Raw genomic sequence first — 13,423 nt, forward strand, 5'->3', positions numbered from 1 at the left:
AATAAATGTGGTGAATTACAAGGGCGAAGGTTTCATTTCAACACTAGAGGGGACACTTATTAAGAAGGGAGTTTGGGCTTTGTCCCCCCCAGGAAATTTTAAGAGGCAAACACTTAATTTCCTGCTTTGTGGTATTTTTTTTATGCACCAATCTATAATGGAAATGTCTTTATTAATGTAAAAACAACACAAACAGACAACAGCTGACGACTCATTGTCTATATATATATTATAGAATAAGATGCAGTGAGGCTCTCAGTCATTTTGTATAGCTTTCGACTGTTTTTCTCAACTGTTCAAAACTTTCTGCACATTTAAAACATATACCACATATCTGTGTTCTCCGAGGAGTGGAGAATAAAGTTATATTTGAGGAAAAAAACTGTTGTAATATAACAAAAATAAATAATTTAATGAGAATAAAGTCATAATGTTTCAAGAAAAAAATGCTACCTCTTCGAAAGTCCACAGTGCATTATGTTATTGCTCTGCTGATATTGTAGTATCCCCTTCATATTATCTGACAGACACGGAACCACCTTTGGGACTCTCTTTTAATGTAGCAAAGTTAAAAAATCAGAAGTGAAACACTGAAACGAACTGAAAACACTTTTGATCAGGCCTAATGATGAGATGTCTGCCTTCTCTTGAATTAGATGGCACTCTGCTTGTGGTGCTCAAAGTGCCAAAAAATACATCTAAAAAAGTTAACAGCAATGTCTCTTTCCAGAAATCATGACCCATTTACTCAAAATAATCCACAGGCTTCATGAGCTGTTTCATGAAGGAACTATTTTCTGTCCACTAAACTACATCTGTCAACCGTATCACCACGCAGAAGGAAGCGTGCATCTACTCATGAATAAGAGGATGAAGTGTATTTTGAAAACAGACAATGCATGTAACAGGCAGAACTTGACACGGCGTCCGAGAACGTCAACAACCAACGCACCCAGGGTACCTTTCATGTCATGTCTGGACATGGAGGGTTCATGACCAGATGTCAATATGTGACGAGGTTGGAGTGAATATGTGTTGAATGGACAGGCAGCAACAGGATTTACGAGAAATCATCTTAATTTTTGGAAGGCCCTGTAGCACTGGCAGGAGATATCAGGATCCATTTGTGTTGACCTTGGTCTTGTTTGTTTACAGTCATTATAGTGTGTTGCGATAATGAATTAGCTGATGTTTGCAAAGGCCTTACAATGCACTGTAAATAAAACCTCAAAGTAAGAACTCTGATACAAAATAAGGCAGCTCGTTAGTCATCTCAAACACACTCCCCTAACACCAAATGGTGATGATTATCTGCATCAGACTTTCCTAAGCTGCTTCATTTTGTGATTGTTAGACTGAATTATTGTCTTTTCATTAACTCCCGTCAATCCCCCCATCGCTCAGTCTCCCCTGCTTATTTTCCTCCTCTCACAGGCGCTCGGACTCTCCTTTGTACAACCTCTAACCTCCCACACTCCTTCCCTCGCCTCCTTTTGTTTTCCTTTCCGTTGCAGCCTTTCCATCCTACATCCCCTCACTTCTGCAACGTGACACATTCTGAACCTTCATGCGCAGCAAGGTCTCTTGGCCTGCAGTGGGCCTTTGCTACAGTGCAGTAGAATTGCTCACTGGCTGCATTATCCAGCAACATGCTCTAAAAAAGGAAAGGAAGTGTAATCGGGCGGGCAGCCCGTGTGCACTGAAGCTTCAGCTTGTGCGGTTGTATCAGAGACTCTAATAAGAACGGACAATATTCTTCTTGGGGAGAAAAAATATCAACCTTATTTTCAGGTACAGACTCAGGAAGGTAAACTTTCACTGACCTGAGCCAAGAGTTGTGAAACTCCTTGACAGAGACAGAGAGAGTCTTACTGTCTCATTGGGTTTTTCTCCGTCTTTAACTGAATGAGTAACTGAGTGTGCAGTCTCAGCGTCTGCTGTTAACTCACTTACCTAAGTACAACAGCAACTACATGACCTGAAGCTAACACTGTCAGTCTCCAACACACAGAGGGCCGCAGTATGAAGTCCAGATGTCAGCCGGGCCAGAGAACTAATATTAAAAGGAAGAAAAATGCACTGTACCTAAAATCAGTTTAGGGTTCTAGTTTCCCAGTTTAGTGTCTTCTTATTACCTTTTAAGATGATTAAAAAAACATCAAGCGATTGCTCTTGATTAGGTTATCTGGTTTTGAGTTATTAAGGTACTCAAAATTAAGTTATGCATCATTTTTAAATTGGAGGTCACAGAAAACATTAAAAAACTTAATGGTCAGGATTGATGCAACAGCGGACTGGATATCTGGACTGTTATGGTATGTTTCTTTTCCTGGAAAGTCAGAATTTCCAAGTTCCCTTCTCTTTGTGCACAGCTGTCGTAAATAAATTGACTATTTTTGCATTGATCTCAGCCTGTGGACCTTTTTCTGTGGCGGTCCAACCCAGTTGCATTGGTGTGCGTGTATCTCCTCATCGGTCCTTTCTTGATTGTCTCATGTACCAACGCACCCAAGACAAACTTTTTTGTTGCCTGCACAATTGTTGGCGCAGTTTCACAGCAGCCCTGAGACTTTGCAGGGAGTTCCCAGTTGGAATCTTAACTGGAACGCCCCCTGAAGTCGGATTTCTGCCTCGTAAAGTCGGAGGAACCTCACCAACCCCGAACTCAAAACTCCAAAGTTGCTGCTCGGTGCATCAACAGCAGTGAAAGCTATAGTAATGCACTGTTTACTGTCCCTTCTGTCTTTTAAATAAGTTATAGGCACAGCACACAGCACAACTTCTATCTGTGGACATGTTGCTACAGTGTTTGTATTCACAAAAAAACAGCTTGATGCATTGTTAACTACTGGCATTGCTAACAATGTCGAACCTAGCTTGAAGTGGCATTGCTAATAACATCTCAGTTTTTCGAGTTGTTGTACTAAAACTTGGGTTTGACGTCATTCCCAGCTCCAATTTGCAACGTCCAAGGTAAATGGAACACAGCATTAGGTCCTACTGTGTGTACTTTGTGGGTCATTGTGCAAATTGAGAAAAAGCATGTTGGCCGGTTCTAATATTTAATTTTAAAGCCAGTATCTGCGGAAACAGATGACATGTTGATATTATCATGCATCCCTAATTTAAAACAATTTACTAAAATATCTGCAAGACACTGTTGTTTAATTGTATTTTTTTAGCCCTTGTTCTCTGAATCTGAATATGTGATGAAGGACTTTTTTATCTCTTCATTTTCTCTTTTTTAATTGTTTTAACATTAAAAAAACTCCAGAAGATGAAGAAAACATGCAAACACTAGACAGATAAAGCCCAGTGTGAAGTGCCACCACTAATGACTGCTCATTAAATTAGTTTTATTTTCAGCAGTTTGGTTAAAGTGTTTTTTTTTTTCAGGTTTGTTCTGCTGGTCCTAATTTGGTGATAAATTACTATTGTTTTCCTCTGGTTCTTTTACTCTAATTTCACTTCCCATGAATAAAAATGCACCAAATGGTCAAGTCTCAACCAGAATGATGCATACTAAATTTTTTAACAATTCTGCTAATGGTTTGTTTTTTTATTTCTTAATTTTAAAAAAAACTTAAAGGCCATGCATGCGACAGGTATGCAACTTTAAAGGCTTGTACAAACTTAAAGGGGACCTGTGACGCTTTTCCATATTTTGTGTCTTATACATAGTGTTACAATGAAGGATGTTCATAGTAAACGTTACCACAGTTTCAAATAATGAGGTAAATGTATGTAGAAGTAATCCCTAAAGGCAGACTGTTCTGAATACTCTGTTTCGACAGACGTAGCATACACTGCTACATGTAGCTCAAGCTAATGTTAGGAAAACGTGTAATTTTGGTTGCCAGTGTTGTAAATTTCGCTCTGATTTCAGATCATATTCCTGCTGGAACATGTCAGTCGTGTTTTGAAGCATTTATTGATGATTTTAATGATAGAAAGTGCTGCTATTCTACGTTACAGTCATTCCCCTGCACCAACCACACTACAAATGTACACATAGCTACATGTAGCTACATGCTAATGTCAGGGAAACATGTAATCATGGTTTCCAGGAGTGTAAATTTCTCCCCCATTTCAGATCATATTCCTGCTGGAACATGTCAGTTTTGTTTAGAACATTTTATTGGTGATTTTTCATAGTAAAAATTGCAGGTATTCGCTGTTGCTACTCAGTAACCATTCACACACTCTCACACACCAATGGAACAGCCATCGGGAGCTTTTTGGGGTTCAGTATCCCACCCAAGGATACTTTGACATGCCGACTGGGGGAGCTGGGCATTGAACTACCAATCATCTGATTAGTGGACGACCCGCTCTACCTCTGAGCCACAGCCGCCCCCAAGCATGTAAACATGTTCTAGTAGAAAGTATGAACCTAAAAATGAGCGTAGGTCCTCTTTAATATTTGAGATAGAATCCACATGCAAGATTATTGTAACCTGCAAATGTCTAATTTACTACAGGAAAATCAGGTTGTTGCATCTACATGCTATTTTTGTTTTGTTGTTATGTTTTGTTGTTGTGGTTATTGTTTTACTGACTGCATACATGCAGTTTGTACTAATGCTATGCATCATTGTGCTGACTAATGTAATGTCCGTAGCTTTTTACCTGTCAAGACGATATTTTCCATAGCATTGAATTCACCACATTGTTGTGAAAGAGCTTTGCATTTTTTATTAATTTCAAAGTAACACATTCAACCAACCATAGACACACCGAGGTGACCCGAGCTTAATCAGAGCGAAAGAGGTTCATGAGGGTACGTTAAAGTTGCTTGAATGAACAGCTACATGTAGGTACCTCCAATGATCCATGAGAGCCTTATGGGGGGGCATTTTATTCCTATACATCACATAACCTGCCAGTGCCAAGTTATAAGCAGAGCAGAGTGCTGAAGTACGGCTGGGAAGGATGAGGTGTGGAGAGGAGGCATGCTAAGATGAATTAATAATCGAGCCCAGTAGGTGGGACAGGTGGAGAGGTGCACGCAACAATGCATCTGGATGTTGAGGGAGTGTATTCTAAGCGGTTATGAGACCTCAGGACAGAAGTGTTTAGCCTAATAATCAGACCAGTTCGTTGAATCAATGGGTGGGATATACACTTTGTCAGTGGCTGACAGCCCTGCTGCCTCTCCTGAATCTCAAGTCGTTCATATAGTTAAGTCAAAGCTAAGATTAAGCAGAAGAGTGCTTTTTAAGGAGGAACTGGCAGACTGTCAAGCGTGCTGAGCGAAGTTGGGTAACTCATACATCTTGTTGTAGAGCAGATTGTGCTCAGTGGGGGATGCACCTGGCATGTTTAACCCCGCTGCCCAGGGCTCCTGTGAAATAAGAAGGGCATCGGTCCAAAACTCTGCTTTCTGGTGCCTATCATTCCCTCCCTGCTGGCCCCGAGGATCTTTTTCCTCATTGCTGTTACATCAGAACAGATAATATGATGGATTCGTGTGGAGCGGTGCCGAGTTTCTCATCACTGTTATGATGTCAAATTACAAAATGAGTAGAGACCCTTAAGAACAGACGGCACACATTGAGACGTAGCATCATGCCACAGTGCTGAGCATAATTTAGCAGCAGCTGCTCGGTTTAGAGAAGTGACTAGTTGTGATTGGTGACGGCTTTAAGTTTTTAATGTTTCATGAGGAGTTCTTAATCTTTTCAGTGGCCATTTCCAGATGAATTTGGCCAGATTCAGGGAGCTGAGTTAAGCTTCTCGAGTTTTCCACCTCAGTTTCTTTGTTGCAGGGAACTCACAGCTGCCTAAAATTGGCACCCACACCATTCATGGGTGGTTTAGAATAGCACTTACTTTATTAAATTCATCCTTGACACCATATAGAGGAATGTTTAATGCATTTTTTTTCTCTTTATCACAATAATTTTTCCCCTTTTCTCTCCATCTTAGGAGCACCAGGGACAGCGACGCAGACGATGAGGACGATGAGCGCCGTGTGAGCCGAGGCTGCACCCTGCAGTACCAGCGGGCCCTGGTTAAGGTGCTGACCCAATTCCACACCACCTCCACCGAGGGCACTGACCAGGTCATCACCATGCTGGGGCCCGACTGGCAGGTGGATGTCACAGACCTGGTCCAGGACTCGTTGAAGGTGGCTGACCCAAGGATAGCCGAGTTGGTGGACAGGACGGTGTTGGTGGGCCTGGAGCTGGGATCCACCGTGCTGAAGGTAAACACACCGCCTTCTACGCCTCAGTGCAGAGAATTCACATAAATCCGCAGTGAAAAATTAAGGGCCTTGTGATGACAAATGATATGTCTGAGTGAGAAGCCTGAAAGCGGGCATGGTGTTCCTGGAATGTGCACCGCAGCTACCACACGCACACACACACACACACACACAAACTGAAGGTGGAGTTAAAGAGATGAGGAAGGAAGATTTAAAAGTTAGAGCTCATCACTCTCTCAGAGTTTACAGATGCTGTTAGCCGGGGCTAAAGAAGCTGGTTTCTTTTTTAGATTGCTTATGCATTGATTAAAGCTATACCATGCAGGATGTCCCTAAACAAGACGAGGTTACAATCTGATATACGGCTGGACCATGTAAATGACTGTGGCCTTTGATTTGAAACAGGAAGTGGCAGCATTAAACTCAGACAGCAGAAGGGACCTCCTTTCTCTGGAGCTGTACTCACTGATCATTTAACACAGGCATGTCCAAAGTCTGAGCCAGGGGCCAATCATGGCCTGCGGACCAATTTTAAACAGCTTGCGGCTTGTCGTTCAAACTACACTATATGTGGCCCCACACATTATTGGTATTCAAGCAAGCTCACTTTGCATCTTTTCCATTCACCTCTCGATGGCAGGACTGTCACACAGTTTGTAGACATGCACCAAGTAGGAATTACACAGGTGGGACTAATGTGTCTCCAGATGGTAAATGAGCAAACAAACCGTTACCTAGCAACAGACATATCCTGCTAGGTAGCAGACGTGGCCACAGTAAAGTAGGAGTGTAAGAAAACATTGATACACTTGAACTTGTGAAATTATGTTTTGTGACACAGTGTTTTTGGGGACCAAGCAGTGAGGCGACAAGTACACAGGAGTTGGTGAGAATTGTTTGTTTCATTTGCACAGGATTCTTTATATTCTAATAACCCATATGATGCGTGAAGCAGCTGGACCTCAGGTATTTTGACTTGTCTTATCTGGCCCCCATTCAAGGAGGTTTGGACACCCCTGATTTTAACACAACCTCCCCCTCCTTAGCAAAAGTTTGATTTGTATTTGAAGCCAACACAAGTGGTCTACGTCATTTTGAGCATTTATACCATAGATCAGTGGTTCCCAACTGGTCCAGGCATTAGTTCAAGGTCCACACAGTTTAATATATTCAGCATCATACTTGTGTTTGGACATGTCGTCCAGTTAGTTTACTGCCTCTGTCAAGTAGCTGCCCATTAGCCACTCACTCCACAGAAGGAAACAGCACTTCAAAGTAAAAGCTCTGTGCCGGAAATTCACCGTACTTCAAAGTAAAGTGTGTATTTTAACAAACTTGACAGGTATGGAAGTCACCTGTGGTCCATTCAGAATGGACCCACGACCCACTTTTGGCGAACCACTGCCATAGATGTATATGGTTAATAATTCACACTCATGACGTTAATAATAATGTGTCACTCTGCAATAATACATAAATAAAATAAATAAATAAAAGCTAGTTTCTGTTAAGTGCTGTAGAGTTTAATTTGTTTCAGCTAACTTACCTAAAGAAACCTAAGTAGAAGTACAAAATCTATCTCCATTTTAATGCACAAGGTTCACAGACAAATGTCTTTTGCTGGACACATTTTCCCCAAAAATCCAACATGCTAACATTACTAGCATAAGCCTATGGCATTTTACATTGCATTAATTAGCATAGCGGCTCACAGTCTTTTCCTCTACTCATGAAGCCAGGGACAACATCAACATTCAACAAAGGTAACCTTATAAAATTCGGCTCCATTTGAACTCACAAGGTTCACAGACAAAACAACTGCCTTATACTAGACACCGTTTCTCCACATATACAACATGCTAACATTATTAGCATAAGCCTATGACAGTTCCCGTTGCAAAAATTAACCTAGTGGCTAGCAGACTTTCCACCACCCATTTGAAGCCAGGATAAATCACACACACTTCAAATGCTATTTTGTGAAGGCTTTATTGTCTTCACAATTTATTGTTTCTTATCTGTGAAATGAAAGTAAATAAAAGCTTTGTTTCCACTGAGGGAAATTATTTCAGTTTACAAAAATAAACAGGAAGTCTGTGTCGCAGCAGCGCTGTCAGCACCTATTCATAGATTGATAGATACTTTATTGTCCTCATGGGGAAATTTGACTTGGACTCCCATCGGCACACGTGGACACACACCACCAGCAAACAAGAAGACATTCAGATAAAAAAGAGCACATAAAAATACAAAAACATAACCAACAGATAAATACACACCCTGAGGCATCAATCAGTCAGTCAGTTTTGCTGTACAGCCTCTGTAACCTCTGCTTATTTTGGCTACTGTTAAAAATACCAACTGATACAGGCACCAAAGAGTTCTTAAACCGATTCAGTTTGCACCGCTGAGCTCTGTATCCTCTGCCTGAGAGTAACAACTCATACTGAGACTGCAGGATATGGGATGGATCACAGAGGATCCTCTCTACCTGTTAAAGTACGCACTGGTTAAAGAGAGACTGAAGGTTATGATGATCTGTCTTACCAATGATTTTCATCACAGTCTTAAAACAGATGTGATAACTTTTTGATGATACAGGAAGGCTATACCTGATCACACTCTCAGAACAGCCTGATTAAACAGAAACGAGCAACAGCCAATGGGGAAAGACTGACACTCACATCATCAATCACTTTGACCAGCAGTTTAACCTTAATACTTACTCTCTCATGGGCAGACTTTCGTGTTTCTAGGGCTGGCCTTGCATTCTGTGGTCTGCCAAAATCAACGTATAAACTCATTCAGGAGTAATCCCTCTCAACCATCACTTATGACCCACTAGCAGTGTGTGGCGGTGTATTTATCTGCAGAAACTCCGCCGTATGCCTATATTTTCTTATTTTCTTCTTAAGTTCTGGACATTGCCGGACACACCGTGCAGGTGAAATCAGGACTTTATTCAAAGGTGGCAACCAGGTGGCAGACTCTGAGCAGTGCCATCTGGTGGCACTTTTTACATTATTACAACCATATTTCAGCTGGCATATGAACAGCCACAGCAACTGAAGTAATAATGATAAAAATAGGAATTTGAAAGACGACCGGCAATGACTGGTCATGGATGAACATGTAGTCTGTCGTGTCTGTTGGCCAAATCACAACAAGATTTTATGACTCCATAAATGCCTAATCTGACATAGTGACTGTCGGAATGGAAAAAAATGTCATGTAGTCTGAACCCTGCATAAGAAAATCTTTGAAACAGTACCAAGAAAACTTCAGTATAGCTTATAACTTGAGGAGTACAATGTTATGAAAAGCATCTGGAGTGACGGCCTAAACTGTGAACAGAACACCAAAGTTGTAATTAATAAGATGCATCCTTAAAGTTTCACAATCTGTTTGTCCCTTCCATCTTTCTCTGTCACCTTTTGTCTGTTATAAAACAACAACCTGTCGGCCTCCCTGTAAGTGTATGCAGCTGCTGGTGTCCACTTCTCTCAAGTAAAAAAGCTGTCTGACGTAAAGTGCATATAAATGCATCAGCCAAGACAGGTTCAGGAGTCCTTAAAAAAAGGAAGCAGCACAAGTTATGACTCCTGGGCAGTGATTTACGGATGCTTCACTGGTCATTTATGGGGACAGGGAGAAGTAACGGTTGGTGAGATTTTTGATCACCATGAAAGATCACAATTTCAGGCTGTCAGGAGAAAGAATGGTCGCCTGATGGATGCGTCCGATGATGGCGAAATAGGGAGGAAAGATATAAGTCGCCAATCCATCATTTTAAATGGGCAATGGATCATTTGTAATCTGTTGAAGGGTATGAATAATTATACATCAATTTACCAGCATACGTAACTTGCCACACTGCGTCATAGCAATTGTAAATAAATAAATAGATAGGGCGTTCAGGAATTATTACATCCCACAAATAACTTTAAAAGATAGTGGACTGATCAAGAACAACAGGCCGGAGCTGGTGTGGATCAGTTCAGTCACTGGAAAACTGCAATCTGTAAATGAAAACATGGGTCCTCCATCAGGTGGCCTTCAGGCTCCTTTCTCATATAAGCAAATCCATGATGTTCATCATGTTAGATATCAGTTGACCACCATTCAAAGGTCAGCCGGATGAAGGCTAAGTTGACATTACAGGGATTAATGCTCTCCCCAGATCTGATCTCTCTGCCTAGACTGTTCACATTCATGTTTGAAGTGAGCCACACCAGCGTGAACGGATCTGTGCCTTAAAACTCTTTACATGTAACCAACAACATCACACGTGTCTTGGAACAACAACAAAAAATTGGAAAAACTCAATAACATAGCAGTGCGAGCGCTGCTCTCCTGAACAATTTGCAATTTACTATGTTGATATGATTGTTCTGAAAGGCCATGTAATTAGCCATATGCTTCTGTTTGGAGAGAGTGTAGCTATTTCCAGAGCAATGTGTGTTTGTTTTCTGTATAACGGGCTGCCATAAGATAGGCTTTTAGTCTATTGGGACACTTTTCGGACTATAGAGGCTTCAGGATTTTTGAACCGTTGGAAAAGTGGCGTGAGGGTGAGAAGACCAAAGAACACAAATACTATAACTCTATTAGCATCTGTTGCTGGTAGTTCTTTGGAGATAGAGAGGTGTGGGTGCAGGAGGAGTCAGGAGTGGTAGGGCTACGATGTGGAGGATTTCACGGAAGAACATTTCCTCCAAACTTTAGGATTTTGAGGGCGACATTCAAATTCTGATAAACTTCAATTAAAAGCCTAGTCCCAGCTAAACGCCTCGTCCCTTTTACTAGCCCGGTAAAAAACCCTGCTCTGCCCCGCCCATGTGACGCATCACCTCTGTGCCCCATGTATTTTAGCCATTAGAGTCTAAAGGCAAGCTAGCAGCTCTGTTAGGCTGTGCTTTGGCAAATTGGTGCTTTGAGCGAAATGCTAATGTCAGCATGCTAACATGCTCAGAAGGACAAAGCTAATATGCTAAGCAGGTTTAATGTTTCAAAAATTGTTTCAAAATTTCAAAGCAATCCATCCAATAGCTGTTGAGATTTCAGTTTGGACCAGTGTACAAACGACCAGCATTACCACCCCTCGAATCGTGCAGTGAACACAGCTGATAAAAATAAGAACAGTTAAAGCATATTTATAGGAAGACGTCACTCCTAATTCACTCAGTCATAATTAAAGCTCCCAGCATGGCATCTTGGCACTTTATTATGTGTAAGTCAAGTGATCACTGTTCACTGAGACCAAAACTCCAGCTGTCTCCTCCACCTGCAACTCGCTCCCTGTAGGTGTGAATGAATGAACGAAATGTGCGAGGCAACTTAAAAAAAATCCTTCCTTAAAAAGTCTCATGTTAAAACACCATGAAGGAAACAGAAATTAGATCTCGGCGGGATGAGATGATTGATGGCTCACAAAACTCACATTACAAAGAAGTTACAGTAAAGGACCTCCAGTCTGCAGTGCAAAGAACAGTGAAATTATTATGCAGATTTTTCTGAAAGTGAACAGTATAGATCTCAACAATGGCCCTCTTAGCGAAAATTTCAGTCTTTCAGAGGATTTGAATTAGTCTTTGAGTCTTAGGAGTCTGATTCAAATTGTCCACCAGCTCATGAATATGAATAAAGAGAAGGAGCAGCTTTTGTTCACTTAGTGCAGTCATTTGATTTCTGTCTTTTTGGACAGACGGTTGAGGATTATTGCATGAATTAAGTGTTTCCGTGTTAGATCTGACAGGTCTTTTTAAATGGTGACAAAAAAGAGGAAATATCTGAGGTTTAAACTTTTAACCAGAAAGATAGCAGATCCTAGTTTTTCTGTAAAGGGCTTGTTTATGTCCTGTGATTATATGGCAGAGTGATGACTTTCTAGGAATTCGGCAAACCTGGGGGGGGTTGGGGGTTTAATCCAGAAGATTACTGGACAATAGCTGTTTCTGAAAGCAAAAAGCCAGACTTGGATGAATTCACTGTTGGTCGTCTCATCCGAGATTATTTCATTAATATCTGCAAACACCAACCAGTCGCCCAGAGACACAAAGCAGAATGGAAATAGAGTCCAATCTGGAGAATCTTTAATATCTCCAGAAAATTATACTCCAATATTTACTCTATGACGTATTTGCAGTGTGGTACGTATCTCAACTGTTTGAATCCTATTGTAACGATAACTTCACTGGATGATTTTAATGGATTATATGGAAAAATGATGTCAGTCACATGGGGCGGCTGTGGCTCAGAGGCAGAGCGGGTCATCCATTAATGGGAAGATTAGCATTTCAAACCCTGGCTCCTCCAGTACATGTGTTGAAGTATCCTTTGGCGAGATACTGAACCCAACATTTCTCCCAGTGGCTGTTCCATCAGTGTATGAGTGCATGTGAATGGTTACACTGTAGCAGGTGGCACCATGTATGGTAGCCTTGGCCACCAGTGTGTGGGGCTTAAGACTGGCCTGATGTGCTCTCTCCTCTTGGTTCTGATTAAAAGCTGAGCTGCAGAGTTTTGAATGAGCTGAAGTCTCTCAGTGGTGTTTTTTAGGAGGCCAGTAAAAAGTGCATTACAGTAGTTGAGTCGGCTTGGAATAAAGGCATGAATCACTTTCTCAGCATCTTTGTAACATGTAGTGTAAAAGCGCTTTGAGTGCTCGAAAGACTAGAAGCGCTATACAAGTGCAGACCATTTACCATTACCATAAAAAAACACAAGCTGGAGGTTTGTAGAGTGAATATTCAAGTACAACAAGTTCCACCCACAATTTAAGCCCATCTAAATTATATAAAACAGCAAGACTCTTCAAATATTATCACATCTTTTTAAAAATATAGAGAGTTATATAATCTATGAAGGTGTGAAGATAATAAATGCAATAAAATGTCAAAACAAACTCCCACATTACTGCCTCTATTCCCAGATGTCACATACACAAGAGCAATGTCTTAAGACCCAGGACATTTGTCTCGTGTCATTCCCCCTCTTCCTGTCTCTCCATACTTTGATCTGCCTAATAAAGTTGAATATGTCCCCCAAGAAAGTAATAGTTTTATTGGAGCGACTATCAGGGACTCTGGGCAGACTGTTCGGTTGCGCGGCTCTGTAGCTGTCGAGGGAACCCTTGCCCTGCAGAGGGGGGTGCAGAGGTTTATTTTGCAGCTGTTGCACCCACTTACTTTGCGACGTGGGAAGCTGTGTAATTGC

At 41.3% G+C, this 13,423-nt stretch overlaps 1 protein-coding gene across 3 annotated transcripts in view; it reads left to right on the plus strand.

Moving 5' to 3' along the window:
• Nucleotides 1–13,423, plus strand: part of tmem132e (transmembrane protein 132E) — a 544,945-nt gene that overhangs the window by 505,915 nt on the left and 25,607 nt on the right. For all 3 annotated transcript variants that reach the window (XM_050034264.1, XM_050034273.1, XM_050034256.1), the window contains exon 7: nt 5,929–6,208. In XM_050034264.1, coding sequence (XP_049890221.1) covers nt 5,929–6,208 — 280 coding nt within the window. The remainder of the gene's footprint in view (nt 1–5,928; nt 6,209–13,423) is intronic.

This window comes from Epinephelus moara, chromosome 3, assembly GCF_006386435.1.
Source record: "Epinephelus moara isolate mb chromosome 3, YSFRI_EMoa_1.0, whole genome shotgun sequence".
In the NCBI taxonomy this organism is placed as follows: domain Eukaryota; kingdom Metazoa; phylum Chordata; class Actinopteri; order Perciformes; family Serranidae; genus Epinephelus; species Epinephelus moara.